We start from the raw sequence: 25,998 nt of genomic DNA on the forward strand, positions 1-25,998 counted from the left end.
GAATTATTGAAATAAAAAATCGTATGGTTCACTTGTTTTATTTTAACTTCTTAAAACAATCAACATGACCAAAGATTACATAAAAATAGTTATAAAAAAATGAAACTTTGAATCTTTGCTCGAATTCTTTAACCTCCTTTGGGAAGGTGGAGCCATATGTAAACAGTAGAAAATAAGAAAAGCAAGACTTAAATAAATTACTTTTGATAAATAAAACTTTTGATACTCCTTTTGCATGAAATTATTGTTAGTTTTTGATTTAATTGTATAACAATTTATTAAAATTGAAATTTTAAATTAAATTAAATTTTTATTTACAATTTAAAATTACATAAGATGTTTTTAAACAAGAAACTGGCAGGAGATTAAGAACAACATGCTTCTTTAATATATAATTTTTGTGTGCGATAATCAATAATTTATTTTTTAAATTATAGTCAAATTTAATTCAACATTACAGTAAAAAGTGATAAAATATATTAAAATGAAACTATTAGACTCCACACTATTAATGGAAAAATGAAAATGAGATCAATTTTATTGATGAGATCAAATATGTCCAAGTCATAGAAATACCTGGTAAAATAAGATAGCTTGTTTGTTTTTTTTTCTTTTACTTTAGAGTCAGAGTCAATTTTACTATTGATCACCAAGTTCTTGATCAAATAGCATAGAACAGAATTTACTACCAATTTTTGTATTATCAAAATGTCCCCAACATGTATAATTTTCTTCAGAACTTTTAGTTAAGGTTTGTAAAAGTTAATTAGGAGTAGGTTTTCTTCTAGTTTCACTTGTGAGTGAAGTTGGGATCCTGCTTCTAGTTTATAGAAAATCTTAAAACCTGTTTATTCTGAAACAACTTTTTATTTAATTTTAATAGCAATAGTAAGAATTACCTCCCTTACCAAACATCAGAAACGCTGCTTGTACAATGTTCATGCTAGTAAAAAAACAATAACTATAAAAAAAAAACCTTCCCTTATATTAGAGAACAAAACTGGGATCAATTATATTTGAGGCACCCCAGAATCAGCAATGACTAAAAGGACACATTCAACTTGACAGTTTTTTTAGATTTGGTTTAATCATAAACGACACATTTGTCCCCCACAAAACATTTGGTTTCGAAAACTAGAGATTTATAAAAAAACATTTTTTAAATTAAACTTTTAAACAAAAAAATAAGTATATTTTGTGCAAATTTTAGTTACAAAAATGAATATAAAAAATGTTGCAGAGATGGGGAAAACACAAGATTGGTTTTTTAATGTAGGAAAAATCCAATACTACAAAGCAGGGCACTCTGAATTAAAAAAATGTTTTATTTACAAAGCAGAAAAATACTTTACAAAAATATTTAAATATTGAATTGTATTACAAAGAAACAAAATATTTTTGTCTAAACAGTCCTTGACCTTTTAGCCAGGAGCAAAGTGTAAAAAATCCTTCAAGATGAGGCAATTTAAATTTTTGTTCCAATCTAGAGTGTCACTTTTTGGGAAGCTGGATTTTCCCTCCTAAAAACCGGCATTGTGATCTGATAGAGAATGCTTTTTTATTATTTGTTTTTAAGATTTGTAAATGAAACTAATAAAAAAATATTTTTTTATACTTTGTTAGATAGGAGGGTGTGTGGAAAACCATATAAAACCTGACTTAAGAGCATGCAACATGACTACTATTAACTCTGCATGGAGAGCAGCTGTGAGACATTACCTGATGTTACCCCTCCCTCTCATTAAATCTTCGAAGTTTACAAGACAAAACGTTTTATAAATAAAACTTTTTATAGATGTTAGACATGACAAGAGTACTCATGATATTATTATAAGTACTTTGGGTAAAGCAGTTTCAGTTAAAAAAAAAATATATAGTTATGAGGATCTATCTCCAATATTCTAGTATTTGTGCCATATTTCCTTTTTATGGACATTTGGTGGGAATAGAAATTCCACAGTATTATTGCACTCCTTTTGATCAAAAGTAAGGTATTTTCAAGATATATATTGTAATGAGAATCTATCTCCAAAATCATAGGTGAAGTTTGTGATATATTTCCTTTCTATGGATTTCCAGTGCATATTCTGATGCCACCATATAACTGTACCACCTGTAATTAAAATGAAATAAATTTATCCAAATATAATTTCAGAATAGATATGATTATAGGAGTCTATCTTCAAAACTTTAGGAGATTATAACAATTTCTTTTATGGATATCTGACACAAACGCAGACACCCTTTCTCTCAAGAAAAGTATTATTATTGGACCTCATCAAGTATTATTACTTCTGAGGTAGGCAAAGGTTAGGGTTAAGGTTGAAACTGCCAACCCATTGAATGAGCAAAACAATGCTGTGCATATACAAATGTCAATCCTTTGTGAGGATGAGCAATTGTGACTCATATTCTACAATTTAGCAGTTATTTCTCATTTTGGAATTTACTTTCCTAGGTGTCTATTTTCCATTTTGGAATTACAAATAAATACAAATAAGAATTAGTGTTGGGACAATTAATCTAAATCAGAATCGGGAATTTGAAAAATCAGAACTTTTAGGAGTACTTATTTTCCAATGCCAAAGACGATTCTTTTTATTGTTTTTATTTGATTTTGTTTAAAGCAAAATCTTCCCCTGATGGTAGTAATAATAAAATAAATATTTATTGATTTTAAGCTAATAGTGAAACTAAAATAATTCTCCACAGATATACTTTTATGGTTAAGAAAATATCTGCACATGTTTTTACAGTAATCGTGAAACAATATAACCATAGAGATTTACAAAAAATCGTAATTGGAAAAATATTAAAATCGTCCCATCACTATTAAGAATTAATCAATACAAGACAATGCTGACTCTGCTACATTGAAGGAGACAATTGGTTATTTGAACTACTATGGACAAAAGTTCATCATAAGAAAGGCACTTACCTTGATGATACTAGGATCAAAGAGTCCTTCACTCACTCGAAATCTCCTATATCCGAAATCTTGATTGTAGCCAGAAGGAAATTCATAATGCAAAGAAGGCATAGTATCAATTTCACTAGAAGAAAGGAAAGAAGTGAAGACTGAATAATTTGTGGAAATTAGCCTAATAATACAATTTGAAACTCAAAACAAATTAAGACCAGGAATCCTATTCAGATCTCGCAAGAATATCCAGTTTATAAAATAAAGAAAATTATGTGTTGGGACTGGAAAAGGTACATAGTTATTGTGCTGCCTGCACAGGGTTTTCATCACTTCCATTTAAAGAAATGTACAAGAAATATGTTTCATTATATCCAATCGAGATGATTCAGTTTACTTCTCAGCATTATTCAAAATGGATATTGTATCTCTCTTAGGTTCTGCAAAAGATATCTTGCAATTGCAATTTTAGGATGCTCTATGACTCTACCACTCACTTATCGTGACAAATTGTTGCAAAAAAAAAAAGATACCTCTCAAAGTTGAAGAGAGAAGCATTATGAAATAAGATAGACTAAATAATTGAACACATTTCTGAATGATTGACATCATAAACATGTTAAATGTAGAAATTATTACTTTCAAGTTTTATATATAACTAGCGGAGAGGGGGAGGGGCTTTGCCGATCATAAAATACGCTTAAATATGATATTTTAATTTGTCCAAATTTTGTACATATTATTATAGTCATGATTTCAAAAGTAAAAACAAAAAAGTATCTGGGTGTCATCAGCTCGAATCAAAACCGAAAGCAAAACTAGCATTCAAAGCTGGTGACGTTACCAGTGTACCAACGTGACACGCCCATAAACTGATCAATAATAAACTAAGATGAATATACAAAATATATAACGATTTTTTCCTTTTTGATCCCTTAAGAACTATTTTAACTGGCTAAAGACCCATAAAACAATGACCCATAAAACTACGGTCCATAAAAAATCTTAGCGCTGCTCTGCGACTTTTAGTTTCGGAAGAGATAGAGTTTGAAAATATGGACGCAGACGGACATAATGCCTTTTATATATTAAATCTCTTTTTATCTCTTATTGTTTCTTAAAATGTTTTTATAATGCTCATGTGAATATTTAACATTTGAATAATGAAATCAAAATTTCAAGGTTACATGTTTTCACACTAATCATGTGAAAAGTGAAAATGGCCACCTAAAGACATGTCACAATTTGACAGTGTTGTTAAATTACTAGTGCAAATTTAGACGAACAAAAAATAAAATTTAACAGTAAAGGCCTTACCTGTCTTCATAAGGTGTATCAGAAACTTGCAATACGGTTGCTACAAAGTCTTGAAGAACATCCTATAAGCAGTAGAAAAGTTCTATTACATAAATATCTTCATACAATGAAGAAAATATAACATTTATACAATGAGGTTGAAAATTATAATTGTTACTGCAGTAGCTTTATTATGTTTTTTCTACTTAATTAAATCGAATTATATCAAGAATATTTTGCAAAGCACAAGTTAGGTGAAGGGTGATATTCACAACATATTATAACAAGCATTTCATTATGTAAACCTATTCCGTAAGTAATCTATATATCTATAAAAGTGGACGTATCTGTGTGTGTGTGTCTGTGTACATTTCCTCACGCAAGAACTGTCAATTTTAAGTCTACAGATTCGAAATATAATATACAGGATACCGAGATTTGGGAAAATCTTTGTAATCCGTTTTCGGCCAGAAATTTGGCTGTTATGGGGTCAAAGTTCAACGATTTGACCTTTGAGGACTCTACCAAACTCTTCTGCCAATTTTGGGTATAAACAATTGAAATTTTAGATATAGGTTCCTTGGAAATGGATCTAACTTAATAACTTGATTTGAGCCCAAAACAATAAAATTTAAGGGGTCATAATAGGGGTCAAAATCTCTACCAAATTACTCAGATAATTTCTGGTCTAAAGATTTTAAATTTTACATAAACGGTATTCAGAGATAGGGCAAGCTTTTTAATCGGTTTCGGTTGAAAATTTGAGTTATCAATATATAAATGTATGTATGTTTGCATGTCTGCCTAAAACTTTTGACAGAGTCAACGGATTTTCACAAGATCAGTACCGTTTGAAGCTCGACCCTTCAGACGAAAAACACCAAAAAATTGGCTAAAAACAATTTCTTTACCCTCAACTGGGCACTTTTCTACAGGCTTTTTTCACTGATATTTTCGAAAGTCATCCCCTCTTTTTGATTGTCTAGCCTTAATTAAAACCTACGTCACTCCTGGTTTGATAGTGGTCGTAATAGCAAAGATGTCACTTTTTTCCTGTTCTTTTCCTCCTTCACAGTACGGGTTTGAGCCTGCCTTCCTACTACTACTTGTTTTTTTTTGCTCAACATACACCTCCAAACATCCGGACAATGCCGGGCTGAAATACTAGTAGGTGATATAACAAGAAAATTACATACAAAACAAGTAGACTACTATAAAAAAAGCCAAGAGACCAAACCAAGGAAAAGAGTACATGTAGATTCTATGGACAAAGAGCTGAATTGATAAATTACATCATAAGTTGAGTATTTATTTTCTCGCAGACTGTTATCCTCATCTTCATAGTTGTTGTGTTACCATGTTTTGCCCAACTAAACCTCTGACCTGCTTTGGGTAAACATTGAAGCCGCTATCTTCTGATATTGCTTGCCTGGAACTATAGAGACTCAACGCCTTTATTCAATAGAGGTGTTGAGTCTATGGTTCCAGGTGAGCAATATCAGAAGATGGCGGCTTCAATCCTACCCAAAGAGGCCAGAGGATTAGTTGGCCAAAACATGGCAAAACAACTATGAAGTTGAGGATAACAGTCCGCAAAAAATTGCTCAAATTATGAAACCTCATCTCAAAGGATTCCAAAAGATAAAATGATACATCATGTTAATGCAATAAGTGGAATATAGAAAACATTGTGATTAAAAAATGCTGCTGCCAAAACTGCACTACTCCAAATCTCGATGTTCTGCTATCAAAACTTGCTCCTCTGACATTTAAATTAATAATGACCCTGTCTCTGAAAAATCAGGCTTTTTTATATTCAACCGGAAGCATCTCATTTGCATGTCATGTGACAACATTACAAACATATACAGAGAATGGTGGCCATTTTTTCCTTCCTTCTTATTTACACAGCACTCCACAGATTGCATACAAACAGGTTTGCCCCTAATTTTTAAACACAGACATGACTACTAAGAGCTGTGCAAACATCAGCACCTTGAACATGCCGGCAAATGGTAAAGTGGTTGAATTTGTTTTTGGATCATTTAGACTAAATTTTGATTGTTGTTTTCAGAATGCATTGGCCATGCAACCTCTAAAACTTCTTCATGTGCAGCTTTTCAAACTTGAAAGTTTTTATGTCAGACTCTGGAACCTCCATAGAATTTCTAACTAAATTTTTTATTTAATGCAAAAGGATAGATTGTTTTTGTTCAATCAGTCATGATCAGGTAAAAATGTTAATTATTTTGTTGTTCTTGGTTATTATCACATGGAGTAAGGATTGAAGACTTAGAACTGATTGCCTCTGTTGAGTGACAGGTAGATAAACCAATACATGGAGCTTGCCAAACAGCTGAATAGAATTTGGAATATTAAGAAACTACATACATATTTTATAAACACTAGGAACAGTCCTTCTTGTCCCAAAAAATGGAAATAAAGACTATGAGAAATTGGAATTTAAGAGAGGATTGATAATACAAACTACGGCATTGATGAAAATATTAATATGCCTAAGTGTGACAATAGACCTGAATAACCAGGTAATACCCACCAAATAACTAAAAGTCACTTAAAACAGTAATACTTTGTAAACAATTAGAACTAAAGATAGAACATAATAGGAGGAAGAATAAAATGCAGCATCATAATAAGTAGGCATGAAGAGTCTGAGAGGATGGAAAACATTTAACACATGAAAAGAAAAAAGGGGCAAGCAAGTCCCATACAATAACTCAAAAAACTTACAAGAAAAGTTCTATGATATGCAGAAATTAAAAATATGTAAATAAATCATCCATCACAAAATATTTAGCCAGAAAATAATTATCATGGATTATGGCAAGAGTACAAACTCAAAACACACTACAATCTAATCTGCACATTCAACTTCACTAGAAGGATGGAAACATTAATTACAGTATCGAAGAGAGCATAAAAAATGGGACTATGTGCTCAACAAAATACAAAGGAATAATAAAATATTTCCAGTACTGCATGTGGTAGTATTTCTAAATGACATTCCAAAGTTTTAAAAGATAGGATATGAGAGTATTTTTAAACACAAAAATGCAAACATGTGGACTACTCAATAGGACTATATTTATTCAATCTTTAGAAAGAAATCATCGAACATTAATGAAATAAATTATATTTTTGGAGGAGAATTTCATATATTTGCAATTTAGATATAAAATTAAGTCACAAGATGGAAAAAGAAAACAACTTGCAATTTCTAATGACATGCTCCACTTAATGCTTCGGAATAATAAAAACGAAGGAAATAAAACAGGTTATTTTGTAATGACTGCATGTAAACTTGAAAAAAAAAGAAAAAACAACCATTGTTTAGCAAGCTACAAATTTATCATTTGTCTTTGAGACATTTTTTGGAATGGAATAATTATTTGAACTTTTTTTTCAAACTGTCATTTTCAAACATGGGATTTTTTTTTTTTAAAGTCAGGATTGTTTAAAAGTCAGAATTTCAGAATGTTTTTAAAAGCAGAATTTAGTTTAGTTTATAGTATCATCTAAAAAAATTTAAAAAGTAAATTTTAAGCAAACATAAAACAAAAATGTTTACAGATCAAGAGTCAGAAGGAGACAGTGAAAATTATAAAAACCACACAATTTCCAGTTTAAGCACCATTTCTCTTTCTTAGCAAAATTTCAACTAGGAAAGATATGTTTGAAGTACTTCCCCCAAAATGGGTACAGCAGGAGTCTAGCAGTTGATATAGTGAGATGGCCTATCTCTCAATCTCTATTTTTTCCCTAATATTTTCTGTCTTCAAATAAAATAATATCTTTAAATAAAATATGATTACTATATTGTCCGATTGACTACTGTAAACTCTTAACCCTTATCCTCAAGTGGCCTCTGGGCCTTGATAAGTGGTGATTCCTATGTAAAAAAAAAAAAAAATCTTTCAAAAGGTTATCCAAAATTGACGTGTTTATACTGCAAAAATGGATAAAAACAGTTAAATTTTTGTAAAATTTAACTTATGATATCTCAGCTATTTTTCGGATTATATTTATGATTTAAATAATGTTCAATTCATTTTTCTTTTTTTTACGTGTTGATTTGAATTATATAATTGAACTAGTAGGAGTACCCGGTATTGCCCGGGTGTTTGGAAGTATAAAAGAAAAAAAAAAGTGTTAGAGGGAGGCTCGAATCCATGACGAACCCGAAGACGGAAAAGAAAGGGAAAAAAAACGTGAGATCTTACCGCTATGCTATGAGGCTATAGGAAGTGAAAAGCATTGAAATTTAGCGATGTCAATCAAAAAGTTGACTTGCTAGCAGGTGTAGAAATGAACATTGGCTGAAGGCCAGTTCAGCTTTCCACCATTTATTTACTTGTTTCCCCACAATGTTGGGGAAACCAAGCACCTCAAAATAGGGGGAACTCTCAAATGAATAGCAATTGTGTAATATGAAGGGTTTCCCCCACAATGATCAAAGTTAATTGCTTTCAAGACATCCCGGCACGAAAGGTCGCTGACGCCTTTGTATTGGTGAGTTTTGTTTATTTATACGAAAAAGACCAACAAACACATAAGAGGATGGAATAGCATGAATTTTATAAAAGTCGATCAAAATAAATGTAGAGACGACGTCCGTTCACAAATCGTAGATATTACGATCTAGGGAGTATAGAAAAACTTGTAAAAAATAGTAACGCTTTCGAGACCCCTCCCCCCATCGAAAAAAGCCTTTGCTAGAAATACAAAAACATGCACGCCACTTTTGCCTTTTATATATATAGATGACAAATGCCTTTAGTCAAGAGATTTTTTCAACAACAAATTTTTAGTTCTGTTTTTTTTTTTTTTTAATATCTGTGCCATTCATGATGAAAACCATTTGTAAACGTTATTCTTCAATTAGGTAGGCAAAGTATAAAATTTTAAGTTAATTTTCACATAACTTCCACAGTTATCTTATTTAACACTGTGAATGGCTTCCTAATAATAGAGACAGAGGTTTATATATTTTCTTCATTTTCGAGTTTAACTTTTTATCAAGACAATACATGTATAAACATGCCTCTCTTTGCCACTGAGCAGCATTATAATCGTAGCAAAAGCAGAATCTTTGCTTTTTTTTCTCTTTCTTTCTCTTTAATTTCTATTTTTTTCTTTGTTCAGCAGAACAGTGTTCCATAGGTGGGCAAGTCTAAGAAAGAAGTGTTCAGACCTGTGTAGAGTGAACATCGTCGTGCGACTTGTCAGACTTTTCCGATTTCCTGGTCAAATCCAGCCAGAACAAGGCAGATTGTTTGACAAGGGTACCCCAAAGATGGCTTGACGCCACTGAGAGAGCCATTAAACCCATACAACCTATCTGCGCCGTGTCCATGAGCCCTGTTCGATTTAATTGAATCAAAGAAGTCCACCAACAAAACGGGCACCCTGGGATCAAGCGGACCCTATATTTCGCTAAGTTGGTGGATTCAGGAGTGCAGAAGGCAGACGTCAGGAGACCTCCATTGACAGTGCATATTGCATATTCTTGAACCAGCCTCACGCTAGGGCTTTGGTTCGCACCCTGGCCCTCTGAAATCCACTTGTGGACGCAGGCAGAATCAGTGAACAGTCGCAAGGTAGTCAATTTCTACAGGATTACCAAGTTTATCTCCTTGATGATGGCATCGAACTCTGCCAGATTTATATGCTGGGAATCCTTTTCTGATGGTAGCCAGCAAGTATCCTTGACCACAGCCCCATCATGAACTAGCGACATGCCCGTGGCAAGAGAGCTCACGCCAATTCACACACTGAGGTCTAGGCCATTGACGCACCACCTGCCCCACGCTAGGTCTTCCTCAAGCACCATGGTGAGGACCTCCCTGAGCATTGTGTTGAGAGGGGCATCATGAACTTCATCATCCCATCCAGTGGTAACATCGGACACTCTCCGCTTGATGAACGCTACCGCAACACAAAGCCAACTGCTCACAGGTAAGTTCCCAACCAACTTTCTACACAAAGAAAATATGCTTTGCCGCATCGTAACGTGGGGTATGTCTCAGACCTTGTTTCCAACATGGGACGTCATTGTCTTTCCAGACCTGTAGATCAAGCATCTGTGCACCATCCTGTAGCCTTTTCAGTTCCGTACACATCATCAATATACACAAATGTTGCTATACATGCTCATTCTTAACCAAAATGGCATCAACCATCAACTGCATAATCGATGAGGCCACATTAAGTCCAAACCCCATACAGGTTAGACAATACTTTTTCCCCTTAATAAGTACAGTTTGGGAGGGCCACAGTAATCGGTGTACGCGCACTTGAAGATAGGCCTTGTAAAGATCTAACAGATACATTAGATCCCATTTGCTACCATTCTCTCAATTCTCGGTGCTTACATCCGCGCGAACTGTAAAGGTCTACATGCTCGTTCAGTTCCCGATAGTCAAGCATCGGCCTCACCTTCTGTTTGTTTTGCTGGATAACTACCATTAGTGGGATCAGGCACTTTGGGGGACCCAATTCCTTTTCAAGATAAGGAACTAGCCACCCATATCGATCCAAGTTTGTAGTTCCTTGTCATATTCCGTATAGGATTCAGGGGGGGGTCATATTCCGACACTATTGTACAACTTCTCTAGTGGCTGCTTGTTCGACCATTTCCAGGATACCATCCAGGACTTCATGCGCTGGTCGAATTCTGTACGAAAGTCAGGCTGCTCCAGCTCCATGGCTGCGTCCAGAGCAATACCAGCTTCAGTGAACCGTGCCTATCTTCATTGTCAATACAGATGCCATCCAATTCTTTCATAGTGATAGCGTCCATTCCTAGGAGCAGGTTGTAACCAAGCAGCTCATCGTCTATAATCAGGGTTCATACGGCTACTGAGGGCCCATTGCCGATACTCACAGATGATGCTTACTCCACAAGAGGCTAGCAAACTCCCGCCAACCGTCAGGACCGGGACCCTCATCTCATCCCATATATCACAGCATGCCTTGCGCACGAGTCTGCATGCACCTGGTGTCTACGATCGCGAAACGCTCACACCCATTGACGAACACGCTCCGCCTGTAGTGCCTTGTTTAGCAGCAATCTGGGGAGAAGACTTGTGCTATAGCTTACTGCCCTTGCCCATTTCCCGGACAACTTCTCGCTACATGGCCCAACTTGTTGCACCGGTAGCAACGCATGCATCTTTGTATCCCTCGTTCAGACATGTCCTTCACATCACTTCAGCAGTCTCTGGAAAAATGGTTTGGCCCACCACATTTATAACACCTTGCATCTTCTGTTAGTGGTGTGGGTTCTTCCGTGGCTGCTGAAACCTGTCCGCATTGTCTTTTAGAATATTCCGGGCTCCAGCCAGCAGCTCTTCTAGCTCACTGAGCCTTGATGATGCTTGCAGCAGTCGACTGGCTGTCCAGGAGGTCTGGCCAGAAAGGCGCATTCTAATATTTGGTCGCTTGCTCCACCGAATGGCCTCCTTACATCGGCCAGGTATACATCCACCGTCTCATTTGGCTCAAGCTGCCGTTCTGTGAATTGCCTCCAGGCGATGAAGTGGTCCATAGCAAAGGCTGCATATAGTGCCTGTCTAACCTCCTCCAGGCCTGGTTCATCTCTGAGCTGCTGATAGACTGTGGTGAGACTCCGCAGGATGACTAGTGCTGGATCTTTTATTTAACATAGCCTGCAGACACATTCAGCCTTTTCCCACCACTCGACTACAGAGGGGCCAGCGGCTGGTGGGGGGAGGTATCAAACTCTGGAATCAGTTTTAGATTGAACCTGTCAATAACATAAGACGTTGAATTATAGCTTAAATTGGAAAATTCTGACAGGTCGCATGTTGATGTTCACTCTACACAGGTCTGAACGCTTCTTTCTTAGAACTGCCCGCCCTATGGAACACTGTTTTGCTGGCTTGCTTCTTGATCGACTACAATATGATTGCCTTCAAGTTTGGAAAAGTCTGACGAGTTGCATGACAATGTTCACTCTACACAGGTTTGAACACGTCTGCCCACTTCCCCCAGCAACCTAACATGTGAGATCTAGAACTGTGCAAGACTGTGCGCATTAAGGGACCACGGTTGCCGTCTTGGATATTTTCTCAGCTCACAGGACAGACAGACACCAGCACGTTTCTGAAGTAAGCCTTCTCTAACCCCCTCCCATACTGTCTTTTTTCTCTCTTTATTTTCTCTATGTTCTTTCTTGTTTCTATTTCGCTGTCCTGTCTCTTTCTTTTTCCTCACTTTCCATGTTGCAAAGAATTTTATCTAACTTTCATTTTCAAAAATATTTCATTAAATGAGGCTCCTGTTCTATATTTGATGACCCGTAATTCTTTAGGTCACGGGTCGTCTATGATCTATTTTAATAGATGATGCCATACCTTATAACTTTATAAAAGATCTTCCTAGTATCTTCAACCAAGTGATGGAAGAACATAACATAGCTTTCATATATTGACTATAACAGAAGTGTAAAACCAAATTGAAGCTACATAAGATGAGTAAAATTACCAGTAAATACTTCCATTATTGTTGTGGCCCTAGGAAAGGGTCATAAAGAAAGACTTGAACAACAAGTTTTGGTAGAAAAGAATATATTGTACCAGAAAGTGAATACAAAGAAAAGCATTGCAATTTTTCAACTGTTAGACAGTCTGCAGTCTTGCGTTAAGTCGACTTGGAGTTTTTATGATTAGAAGACTCCATTACAAGTGAACCCTCTCTCTATAAGGAGTACCGTTTTCTTTATGAATTGATAGTTAAAAGATCTGTGGACTTCCTTTTCTTTCTCGATCGGCAATGTTCTGGGGCTGCTTGATGTGGGGTTGATGTCGAACGTGTCATATATCACCTTAATTGCCTTTTCTTCATGAGGTACATAGTTGGGATTATCCAACAGATGCTTTTTTATTTGGTTGACATGTCTTTTATGCATGAATTTAGGACCTTGAATGATGTATACCATATTTCTAATTCTTTTGTCTATTGTGCATAGTTCTCAAAAAGACGTTTTTATAAGTCTTGTAGAAAACTTTTTCTTAGGTACCATAGAAGTCCTTCTAAATTTTGTTTGCTTTGGTAACAGTTTTTCAAATATGGATCATACTTTTTGCTGGAACAGTCTAGGCTGGGGATATTACTGATGGTGTATTCAGGTTAGGTGTAATCCTATAGACCTGTAGAAACTGTTGCAGTACCACATGCTTTTTTGAGTGCTCGTTTCAATGTGTCAACACAATATTCTGCCTGCCCGTTTGATCGCGGGTGGTACTAGAGAGCTGTGATTTGATTTGGAACATCTATATATATAAAAGCGAAAATGTATGTATGTATGTATGTATGTTTGTGTGTATGTTTCGATGTCTGCTAAAAATTTTCGACTGACGCGACGAAAATTCACGAACTCAGTATCACATTGAAGCTCCATCCTTTGGTCGAAAAATATCGAAAAATTGGCCAAAAACGTTAACTTTTTCAGCCCGAAATCGATAATTTCAACAAAAACGGTCCTCTCGTAACAATGACCGATTCTATGCATGCGTCAGATGACGTCGTGACCTAATTTACTTTAAATAGTTGAAAAACCAAACTTCATGTACGTCGCTTTAGCTCAGTTGGTTCATTATCTAAAAGTTTTGGGTTCAAATCGTGGTGTGAGATGTTTTTTTTTTGTTTTTTTTCGATTTTTTAAATTTAAATATTGAATCAGTGTTATTTAAGCGATTTTTCACGTAACGTTCGTTTTTTTTTTTTTTTTTTTTTTTTTACTTGGCTTATTCTTAGCGACACCCAAAAACACCCGGGTACCCACCGATTTTTAAAATTTTAATATTGAAACAGGCTTATTTAAGCCATTTTTCATCGTTCGTTTGCCTTACGTTAGTTTTTTTTGTGTTTTCTTTCCCGCTTAAGTGTTAACGTTGTTTTCTTTTTTTACTTCGCTTATAACAAACAAACCTACGTCGTCGTCGTAACGCTCGACGACTTCCGGCTGCGCACCTGTCAATTTGATTCTTACTTAAATAAATTCAAACATCTTTCACTAACTCATTCTGGCTAGCCGATTTTATGTTCAAACTTCGCCTCAGGACTTTGAGTTCTTTTTTATTTAACACCACACAAACCTACAAACACCTGGGCAACGCCGGGTACCCCTCACTAATCTCACAGAAATCTCACAGTCTCCTTGAAGTCCATGAACAGAAACCAAGTCCCATTATCACTAAGCAGTTAACAAGTCCAAACCAGGCAAATAATTTGCGGAGAAAATGAATAACTACCCATGTAGTGGGTTTCTTATATCTCAGCACATCTGGCCATTTTGTGTACCTGTCCATTATAATTAGGTAATATGAATCCTCCAAATGGCTGGGCAAAATTTATATGAATTCTAAACCAAGTTGGTCTGTTTTGGACTATGGCTTAAAAGTGATGCCTTTGCTGTCGACCATGTTTTCGATGTTTATATCCATCTTTAACCCATATATGTAACTGCACATGAGACTCTTCATTCTGTTTATTCCAGTGTTACTCAGATGAAAATTTTCATTCTTTTTTGTAATGTTTTTGGTATGACGACCCTCTTGCTGTATAATGCATCAGTAACCATAGAAAAACTGTCCTGTATTTGCAATTTTCTGTTTTGTAGCACAAATAAATTTATGTTTTTGTGCTTCATATTTAATTTCATGTAGTGTGACCTGAACATTTCTGATAATATTACACATCATGGTTTTAATTTCACTGGTATGTAAGGAATTAATTACTGAGTCTTCAAGAGGTTCACTCTGACTCTTGAAAGTCTGTCTGCATGTCCAATCTGCTTGAAGGAGAGGTACTCTGACTTGAAATTGTAATTAGCAGAATAGTGTTCCATTTCAGTAGTCTATTCACTATGTAGAGGGGTAGTCCTTTTCTCAACTTAAAGATGGTTGGTCTACAGTTTAAAAAACCGTCCTTGGAAATATTGTGAAACTTTGCAACTGTGAAGATAATAGCAAGAGCTTCTCTCTGGATTTGTGGAAGTAGAGATTTTCTGCTGAAAGTAGAGAGTTTGACACATGTGCAATAGTTTTTTTTTTGTTTTTTTTTTACTTCTGTCCTGTATTTTATATAAGATACAGCCCCCCCCTCCCTATTCTGTACAAGCTCACATTGCTTTTTTTTTTTTTTTTTCATTTTAATGAATGTCACCTGGCATTCAGGAGCCATTTTTACACACTGTCCTTTTTTAATAGTTAATTCAGTGGGGCCCAGAGGTCATGCATATTGGGAATAAATGCCTGGTAATAGTTTGCTAACCCCCCAAAACTTTGTAATTTTGTAACGTTTTTGGAAGCTGGCTCATCCTTTATAGCTGTGGCTCTTTCTGGCTTCAATCTTCTACCGCTTTTATCGACAATGTGCCCCAAGTATTTTATTTCTTCCATGAAGAAATTGCATTTTCCTTCTTTTATCTTAAAACCAAAATCCTGTATTCAGGAGAATACTTTGTGAACATGTTCTCAATCTCTAGTCTTACTTATTAAAATATCACCCAGGCATATGATTGCAAAATTAAGGCTGCTCAACATAGTATGCATAATTTCTTGAAAAATAGTAGGTGCTACTTTGAATCCAAAAGCTAACCTTTAGAATTTCAGTAACCCCTTATGGGTTTTAATACAAAGAAACTTCTAGATATTTTCCTTGACTGGAATTTGAAGTATGTGCCACTTAGATTGACTTTAGAGAAGATCTTTCCTTCGTTTTGCTAAGTGAAAATCAGGGCTAGGAAGTGGGTAATGATAGTCTTTTAGTATTGATTTCAAATCAGTGCAGAAGTCAGCACAAATGCTGATTTATTTTTAACTTCTTTTTCACATAGACAATAAGGGTTGCCCATTGACTGAATTTAACTTTGATACCAGTTTTTACAAATCTTTCAAGCTCTTCATTAATTTTCTCCATAGAAGCGAATGGTACATTTCTTTTTTTTTTTTTTTTCTTGAATACTGGTTGCAGAGTTCGAATCTGGCTGACATTTTTGTACATTTTCCTGGACTGGCTGATGACACTCCAGGAAAACTTTCTTTTAATTCTGAATTTTGAAATCTTCCTTCCGTCATTAGAGTTTCTACTTTTTGACAAAAAGTATTTATAGGCAAATCCTGCAAACTGAATTGTAGCATTCAACAAATTCAGTTTGGAATAAACTAAAAAAACAAGTGCCTCATGAGTTCTATATCAATAGACAAAAAAAGGACCAGAGTTCACAACCACAACAATGGGAATATCAACCTGGAGTATAAAGGATCTATACAGCCATCTGTAAGGCGTAATATAAGTTTTATGCCACAAATTTAAGGCAAAAGCGTATTTAAGAAATGCAATAAAATTGATTTTTTTATGTGTAATTCAACAATTTTGAAATATGCCTTCAGTCTTAACTATTTAATCTAATATAAAATCATTTTTGTAAATAAAAGAAAAATACAAACTTTGACCATATAATTATGGAAGGACTTTGTCACTTCTGGAACTTCTCTTTTCACATATTTGGGAGGATCATTTTCTTGCACGGCTTCCTATCAAAGAAAAAATAATTTATGAGACCATTATTTAAGTTTTAGTTCAGACATTTTTTAGGAAAAAAAGAAAAAAAAAATGCTATCCAAAGTGATAATGAGGAAAATTTGAATTTAACAATTTATAAAAGAAAAATAAAGATGATTTTTCTTCAATTTTTAAAGTTGAAAGGTAAAAATTGTTAGTTGACGAAATTAATAACACACCAGAAAAATGTTTTTTATTTCCATATTGGTAGAATTCATTATTTTGCTGAATACTTATATTCATAAAGCTCATAAAGATGATGATCAACATCTGTAATATTAAACTTATTAAAAACAATGCTTTCATACCTTTGTTAGAACTACAACAGCATATGCGTGACAATGGTAATAAAAAAAATACATAAATCTGGAATTAACTTGTTGATACTCGAGCTTGATTTACAGTGGATGGATGACGTACATGCTTCTAATGGCCAGACAATTCATTTTCATTATTCAAAAACCAATTGTCTTTGGTAATAAGATATCCAAAAATAGAATTCAGATTTGTAGCATGTAGAAATCATATTTGGTGGCATTCTTCCTTTTTATGTTTGCCAAACAACAAGGCGAAAGACAGTTAAGGATATTTTCTTTTCTCTTTCTTCATCTCTACCCTTTTCACTTTTGTATCAGCTACTACAGACCGTGTGTTGGTCAAATTCTGGCAAAATACGTCTCTTCACTTCTGTCAGTCATAAGGGTGTTTTTCACCAGCATAGGTGTTTTTGGCAGAAATTTGAACTTGCCATGACAGGTGACAAGTGCATGTGCCATTTCAGAATGTTCACAAAACGGTTCACAAGTAATAGTGCATGCCATTTCTTCGGCTCAGAAAGTCTTTCTTTCTTCCTCACAGACTATCTAGTTAACAAAAATAAAATATGACAAACTGATCTCTGCTACTTCAGTGAACAATTAAAAAAAATATTTAGCTTCTAAAATCTTAACTCAATTGTTATATGTGATGCTATAAAAACAATATTGATCTCAATCACATCTGTAAATGTTGAATAATTTCTTTTTAAATCCATATTATTATATCAGGCTGAGACACAATATGTTTTTAATTCAGAATGATTTTATTTTTATTAAATGAGTTGATGTAATTTCTTCAACTTGGTTAAACTGAAAACGCTTAAAACTTGATATATGTCAAGATTTTGGAGTTATTAAAAACAAATATAATTTTGCATCATACTATTTCAGTATAAAACTAAGTTTCTGGTGACAGCATGTAAAATTAAGAAAGACTCACAATATTGATATCACTTTTATTAAACATTGGCAAATGATGAAAGAAATTAAATATTAGCCTGATCTCATACGGATAATTTAAAGATGCTTACTTATGATAAGAATATCTTAATTATTTTTACATTTCATTTATATAGGATTTTGACGTAGATAAAAAAAAGTTGGCATTTCATATCATGAAAATAATGACTTTATTAATTTTTGGTGATGACTACTATAATAGTCAAAAATAATTTGTGCATTCTAATAATAAAAAAAAAGATTCAAGTGAAGTTTTAAATTTGACTTAACACATAAAATTTTAAGCCTTATCCTTGAGTGGCCTATCGGCCTTGATAAGTGGTGATGCCTATGTAAAAAAAAAAAAAAAAAAAAAAATCATGTTGCTTATCTCATGTACAGCAGCACAAAAAGAAGCTATTTTGACATTTGTTTAATTACTAAACTTATTTTCATGAGGTGATGTTTTGTGAATCTATTTGTAACTATTTCAAGAACATTATTTTCAGGGCTTGGAAAGTTTTAGAAATAAGAAAAATAAGGAGAAAAAATTAAACAAAAATCTTAAAAAATTATTCATCTATTATTTAAGTGAGAGAATTGTAATAAAAACAACTCAGAAATATTAAAATACGTTTTTTTTATTATTCATTTCCATAATTAATAAAGTGCACTCAACATGGCTGACACTTTTGATATGTTGTAAAATTAAAAACCCAGATAACAAAATCCAATATTATTAAATATGTGAAGTTTTTAAAACTATTAGAGTATTCCCAATCTGTAATTTATTTTATTTTTTAGGCAAGGAACTTTTCTTTTCGTAGCCAGGTTATCATAAAAAGGCAGCAACATTTCTTCCATGAATTCTTTCCATAATTTTTTTAATATGCAACTGATAGGATTACAATTAGAGCAATTGTTAAAACAATGATGCTTAGACATACAAGTTCAAAATGTCAACAGTTTTCATTATTTTTTTACTATTTTACAATGATATTCATTAAAGTTAACACAATAAATTAAATTTTAAAAATTCATTGATTTAAAAAATGTGAAAATTTTACTTGGAAATCAAACCTAGTTATTTCCTGTGATTATCATTTACGGTATATTTTTATGATTTTTAATGAAACTTATTAAAAAATCTTAACTTTCATAAAAAGAAAAACTTCAAATATTAATATATTGTAATTGTTTATTTTGACAAATCTACTTAATAAAAAATCTCATTAGTAAAAAAAAATACTTAGTAAAAAATCTCATCTTCAATTATTTACATTTTTATAAAATAGGTTTTACTGGAAATGCATCAATATTGCAATGTTCCTGCCGTATACTAATACTTTATATTGCTTTTTATGGGTTGATATGTAAAGATATATGATATGTTGATACGTATAGTAATCAAACAATTTTACTTTATTGAAAAACTAGTAGGCTGCTCGGCATTGCCCAGTTGTAAAATATGCTTAAATACGATAATTTAAGCAGATTTCATATTTATTATTATAGAGCCAATTCTCTATTATTATATTGCACCCAATGTATTATAGTGCTCCCAAATCTGGCATGGTCCAGTTGTAAAATACACTTAAATATAAGATTTAATATTAGGTGTTCAATATTCCTAGCAGGGAAAATATGTTTTAACTTGTGTACATTTTGTATTTATTATTACAAAATAAATTCTCTATTCAATATATATATATATTTCCCCAAACCTCTGGCCTTGATGGAGGGGTGACTAAAACTTGCTGCTATGGTTTCAAATGATCTGAAATAACAGCAAGAGGAGACTTGATTTAAAATATTACTCATCTTATATCTCCTCTCTTCTGGAAATAGGGTACATTATGAATATCTCCAGTATAAATAATCTTTATACATTGTGAAATTTACTTTATGTATGAAAACCAAAGAGGGGAGATATAAAATAAGAAATATTTGTAATCAAGTCTCCGCTTGCTGTTAGTTCAGATCATTTGAAATAGTGTTAATCTACCAGGCCACAATTACCAAATAAACACCGCCCCCCCCTCCAAAAAAAAGGTAACTATAAAGTGGGTGTCCATTTTATGTTTAATTAATATAGAAAACTGATCACCCACATTTTAAAACTATAATTTCTTTATATCTTGAAAGCTGCTCATTTACTGGAATTTTAAACTTAATTTTTGTTTTTGGAACTCTCAAAAACCTGTAATGATGGTAATTTTGAAGGATTTTATGAGGGTAAAAAGATACTGCACTTTTACCAATGTTTCAATCATAATCTTTTGTTTTCATATGAATTAGAAAATATCTGATATTTCTCAGAAACCTCTGGCCTTGATGGAGGGGAGACTAAAATTTCCTGCTTTTTTTACATGGTTTTCCTGTTTGGTTTTACCAGTTTTTTTTTAATTACATTTTCTAACCAAACAAGGCACACTGCCACTTTGATGTAGGGGGCTGCTATCAGGGACCTAAGTTTCAGGGGTACTATGTAGGGAGTTTAGCAGCAAGATGTCTGTTTACATTACACTTGAACTTCTGCATGTCAGTACAGTTGGGGAAGCAGGAAACTGGAAGAGAATTCCAAAGTCTAGCAGTTTTGGGGAAGAAGCTATTAGAGTAGAAGGTTTTCTCACATCTGGGGATCTCTACTGTGTAGGGGTGGCACTTCGCTAGTTGTTGGGTCTGTCGGGGGTATTTTCAAGAGCTTGTACTTTGTCAGAGGATCCATCATTAAAATATTTGTAAAACAAGCAGAGGGATGCAATATTTCGTCGATGGGACAGAGGCTGAAGCTTAGATAACAGTTCATAACCTATCAGGTTGGCAACTCTCTTTTGAACACTGTTCAGGAGCGAAAGACTAGTAACAGATGCATCAGCCCAAATATGACAGTAGTACTCCATACATGGGCGAATGGTGGCTTTGTAGAGGTACAGGATACTTTCAGGCGTAAGTAACTTTCTAGCACGGTAGAGAAAGTCCACCTTCTTTGCAGCAGCCTTGGCAATGATCTCAATGTATTTATTCCAACTCATGTTCCCTGTGAACATTAAGTCAAGGAGTTTGAACAAAGTACTTTCAGGTAATGTATGTTTAGCTATAACTATTGGTGGTTGGTAAGATTTCATGTAATTATTAAAGGAAACGAGCTTTGTCTTGGCAGCTTTGAATGTTACCATCCATTTCTGACCCCATTCCACTACAGACTGAAGGTCTTCCTCTAGGGTTTCCGCCATTGCCTTAGATATGTGCTCATTAGTTTTCCCCATGTGCCTACTATAGAGTGTGGTGTCATTGGCAAATATACCCATGTCAGAGATCGATCCCTGAGGTACACCTGCATTTATATCATATTGCCCATCGAGGACAACTTGGATTCTTCTCTCATTTAAGGATTTAATTATGTTAAGCAGTAGTACAATAACTTTTATTTTCATGAGAAGACCATCATGTTCAGAGATTGCAGTTAGAATATCTGCAGTAGAATGGGCTTGCCTAAATCCATATTGATGGTCAAACAGAAGTTTAGTAGCTGTAAGGTGGTGGACTAGAGTTTGATTAATTAAAGACTCAAATATTTTGGCGAAAAGCGGGAGGAGGTTAATTGGGCAATAATTTAATGGGTCAGTTTGTTCACTAGAGATTTTGTAAACTGGTACCACAGAAGCAATATTCCAGCAGTCAGAAAAGCAAGATTTGTTAAAACATGTGTTAAAGAGTTTAGAGAGAACTGGAGCAACCTCAGCGGAGCATTTTTTTAATAGCACAGCCGGGATGAGATCAGGTCCACATGCTTTTGAGGTGTCTAGGTTTTTTATGATATCATGTACTTGAGAAGGGGTTATTTTCAGATCATCTAGTGTGGTTTCTGTCCGCAGAGGAAAATCAGGGAGAAAATGGTTTGCTGGGTCCAAGGTAGAGTTTGAGGGAAAATAACAGGCAAACATGTTAGCTATCTCAGTCGCTGTGCAAACATCCTCATGATTGTTGGATAGTGGGGGAATTATTGATTACCCATTATTTACTAAACTATTGTAGATTTTCCAGAAATCATGAGTTGCTAATTTCTGCGCTTCAATGCGTTTCCAGGTGGTTTCAGTATATTCATTCTTAGCTGTTGCTACTTCTTTCTTACAATTACTTCTAGCTTCTATATACTTTGTCTGTTTGTACAGGATTTATGCTGGATAAATCTACGGTATGCATGTTGCCTCTGAGCAATGGCAGCTGCGCAAGTAGAAGTAAACCATTGGGAAGAGTGGGTGTTGCTATAGAACTTCAGTAGTCTCATTAGCGCACTATTCTGCAGGAAGAGAAAAGATATTTCCCCATGGGACATCTCTGATGTGATCTGTAATGGCATCCCTGTCAGCCTTATTTTAGTATGTTTTGGCGCTAGTGTCAAGGGAGAGTACTACTTCTATGCTGTAAGAGACATGATTGATTAGAGTACAGTTGATGGAGAGCAATAAAGAAAATACAGGTAGCTAATGCTATGTTGTAAATTTAGTTTAAAGCACATGAAGGCCTGGTCACCTGGTTCTAGTTTAGATTCCCAAGACATGGGGAGGGTGTTACAAATATAGACTCCAAGTCTGTTCCTGTTAAAGTCCTTAAGCCAAAGTGGAAGATAACCAGACATGTTAAAGATGTTAGAGGGGATGGAGGAGTGCAAGTTAGTTTCATCTAGATATCGGAGTAGTTTGCTACGAGAAATGATTCTACATCATCTAAGTTCTAAGTTCTCATATGTGTAAATGCAAGCCTCAAGGGAGAAAGCGTGAGTGTGTGTCTGGGTTGAACATTTTTTTGGATTGAGTTGTCATTTCATTCTATTTAGTAGTTTCAGATCTAGATTGAGGTGCTAGGCAAAACAGAGATACATGTCATTATGCAACATGAGTAGATCATCAGCCGGTTCCTCATCCACAGAATGTAGCCTCGGGAATACCCACCAGAGATGAGTGCAGGGTGCCTTTCCATGCACGACATGGCACTACAATTATTCCAATATTACACAAGTGATGATAGAACAGCTGCTCTAAGCGCTACCAAAGAGTTAGGGCTTATGTACTGTCAGTTAGCAACCAGCAACTGTCAAACCGGTACCCTCAAAACTGTCCGACAGGAGTGGCCCAGTCCAATCATGTTAGCATATATGGTAAATAAGCACCTCTAAGATACCCAGGTATAGGGGAAGGGAATAAGGCAAATGTGGGGGATGGCATTCATTACCCTAGTCAGGAAACAAGGCTAAACACTAGGTGTCTCTAATGAGTCCTTGTGACCGCACCTCTGCACCTGGCTAATAGGCAAAGAAGGAGTATGGAGTATAGATAGGCTCTGCCTATCTATACTCCTTAAGCAGTTTAGGTTTGCAAACCAGTTATTTGATCAAGCTCTAGGGAGGTTATCATCCAGAAATGAAGAGGCCTCCCTCCTCTGTTTAGTGCCAAGGCATATGAGGTCAGTGGCACAGGTTTACAAATCGGAGATGGATGACCTAACCAGATATACTAGTCCATCAGCACTGGAAGGGTTTTCCCTGCACCAGGTTTCAAAGCCAGTTATTTCTATGCTCCCGCATGGCATGGATAGTTAGGATTGATAAAGTTAGTATCAAAGAATTAGTATCTGCTTTGAATAGGATTAAGATTGGTTATGTTTTTAAAGGAGGTATGTATGAGTGTGGGGTGTAGATTAAAGGTAAATATCTACTAGGGTTAAGATCAAATATGGTTTGTGGATTAGTAACTAATTGGAAAATTATAGTATAAGGGTTAGGGTACGTTTCGAATATGCTGTAGGTGTTAGTTTTCAAGTAAAGATAATCACCAGTACTTTATCCCATCTAATGTAAGAAAGATATAGTTGCTAGTTAATATAGATCACATATAATCTGGGCACAAACTGTGGTTATTAGTTATCTATTTTATAGATATTCTATAGAGTATGAATATAGGTTAAGCTAATGTATCGCTTAGCAATCGATTTTGAAAAGGTCAGCCTACTAAAGTTTAGGACTGAAAGCTAAACTCTCCTTCAAGGTACATGCAAAGTATGTGATTTTATATCAGCTTGGGGAGAAGAGCAACTGGTTTTTTGTCAAGTTGAAACAGGAGAGATGATATACTTACAAAATACAGCATTAATATACAATATAGATATACAATGATTTGGGGAGGATTTAGGAGTATAAGGATTTTTAATGTTTATCATGCAAAACAGACAGGAAGGCGTCTTAGAGGCAAAGCATTATTACTTTAAAGCAGACATATAGAAATAACATTTGTGCCAGTTATTTTAGTAACATACATCAGTAACAATATACATGTGGCCATTATGGGCCTTATATTTAAACATTACACTTAGTCATAGAATGATTTCCAAAAAGAGGGAAGCAGTATAAGTAAATAAGAGCAAGAAAACAGGTTTGGTGAATAAGCAATAACTTAATTGCTTCATAAGTGGTTCGCACAATTTAGCAGTTTTTGTATGGTCTTGCTTTTATTTTTGGAGATATCTCATATTTTGTACTGTACTGTAATGCTTCCACTTCATCAAGATATTTCGGTCTGTCAGATCACTGCAAATCCTGTCTAGACAACTGTTTTCGTTTTGGTTGTGATGTCACACAAGATCAATGAAAGTTCTGTCTTTCAGTGGGATCACTGTGGATTACATTGGATAACAATTGGATTGTAATCTGAAAGTTATCCAGTTACTGAAGCAAATGGAATTTGGCAGTTGGATTAGTCCAGGATCGATCTGGGATTACAATCTTATCTCCCCCACCCCAAAAAATAACGGGCATAAATTAATAAGTAACCCATGGCACTATAGCCCTTTATAGCTTTTCCCTTTTTTTTTTTTTACAAAGGGGTCACTACTTATCAAGGCCCAAAGGTCACTCGAGGATAAGGGTTAAAGAGTGTACAATAGTCAATGGGAAAATGCCATAGTAATCGTTAGTAGTGGAAATTTGGTAAATTGGATTACTTAAGGGGATGGCTCATCAAGAATTTGTTTATGTTGGACTTGAATATGATCAAATTGTAGTCAGCTGGAAAGCAGGCAAATGGAAGAGAGTGCAGTTATAAGAAAGAAGCTTTGTTAATAGAATCTATGTTTAAGATTAGGCACAGAAAAAGAGTGGGGGAAATTCTTGATAGTGGTTTCAGCTAGACAAGTGTTTTTCATGAAAGTCTGGTTAGGGGGGACCATAGATTGGAGCTCAGACAGACACCTGCCATGAAAATAATGAGAGAGTAAAGACAGGCTCGTAATATCTCTTCTGTGGGAAAGAGGTTGCAGGGAAGAGAAAAGGGCACTCCCACCAGGTTACGAAGTCTATTTTGAACTTTGTCGAAGCATAAGAGTTGTCCAGCAGCTTCTGCCCAGATGTGGCAACAGTACTCCATATGTGGATGTACCTGACTCTTATTTAGGTAGAGAATTGCATCAGCAGTGAGATATCTACTGGAGTACTAGAAGGATCCCACCATTTTTCCAGCCCAAAAGCTTGTCAAAACATGGAGCCTCCAAGACAAGGACCATTCATTTCAATTGATGTCAGATAGATCAGAGCGTTGAGGATACAAAGATAGAAGCTTGGCTTTAGATGCATTAAAAGTAACCAGCCACTTCTTTGCCCATTCCACCACGTGCTCCAGATCAGAGGAGAGAGAATCAGAGAGAACTTGGTCATTTACGGCCTTTGATGTGTTGACATAGATGGTAATGTCATCAGCATAAATGTCTTCGAATGATCTTAGGATGTGATTTGAAAGATCATTGATGTAGATCAGTAAGACAGTTGGGCTCGAGATGAGCCCCTGAGGGACTCCAGCATTAATACTATGAGCTTCTGATTTCTGCCTATCAACCTAGTGAACCTATCAGAGAGAAATGGTTTAA

The 25,998-nt window shown here is 34.9% G+C and overlaps 1 protein-coding gene across 2 annotated transcripts in view; it reads right to left on the reverse strand.

Moving 5' to 3' along the window:
- LOC145293156 (actin-like protein 6B) overlaps positions 1 to 25,998 on the reverse strand; it is a 177,960-nt gene that overhangs the window by 94,158 nt on the left and 57,804 nt on the right. For both annotated transcript variants that reach the window (XR_013869675.1, XM_080139606.1), the window contains exons 6-8: positions 16,711 to 16,797; positions 4,238 to 4,299; positions 2,939 to 3,053 (exon numbers count right to left, since the gene is read on the reverse strand). Coding sequence is in view for 1 of the 2 variants with exons in the window: in XM_080139606.1 (XP_079995732.1) it covers positions 2,939 to 3,053; positions 4,238 to 4,299; positions 16,711 to 16,797 (264 nt within the window). In the remaining variant the exon portion in view is untranslated. The remainder of the gene's footprint in view (positions 1 to 2,938; positions 3,054 to 4,237; positions 4,300 to 16,710; positions 16,798 to 25,998) is intronic.

This window comes from Euprymna scolopes, chromosome 14, assembly GCF_053919585.1.
Source record: "Euprymna scolopes isolate OS-2025 chromosome 14, ASM5391958v1, whole genome shotgun sequence".
NCBI lineage: Eukaryota > Metazoa > Mollusca > Cephalopoda > Sepiida > Sepiolidae > Euprymna > Euprymna scolopes.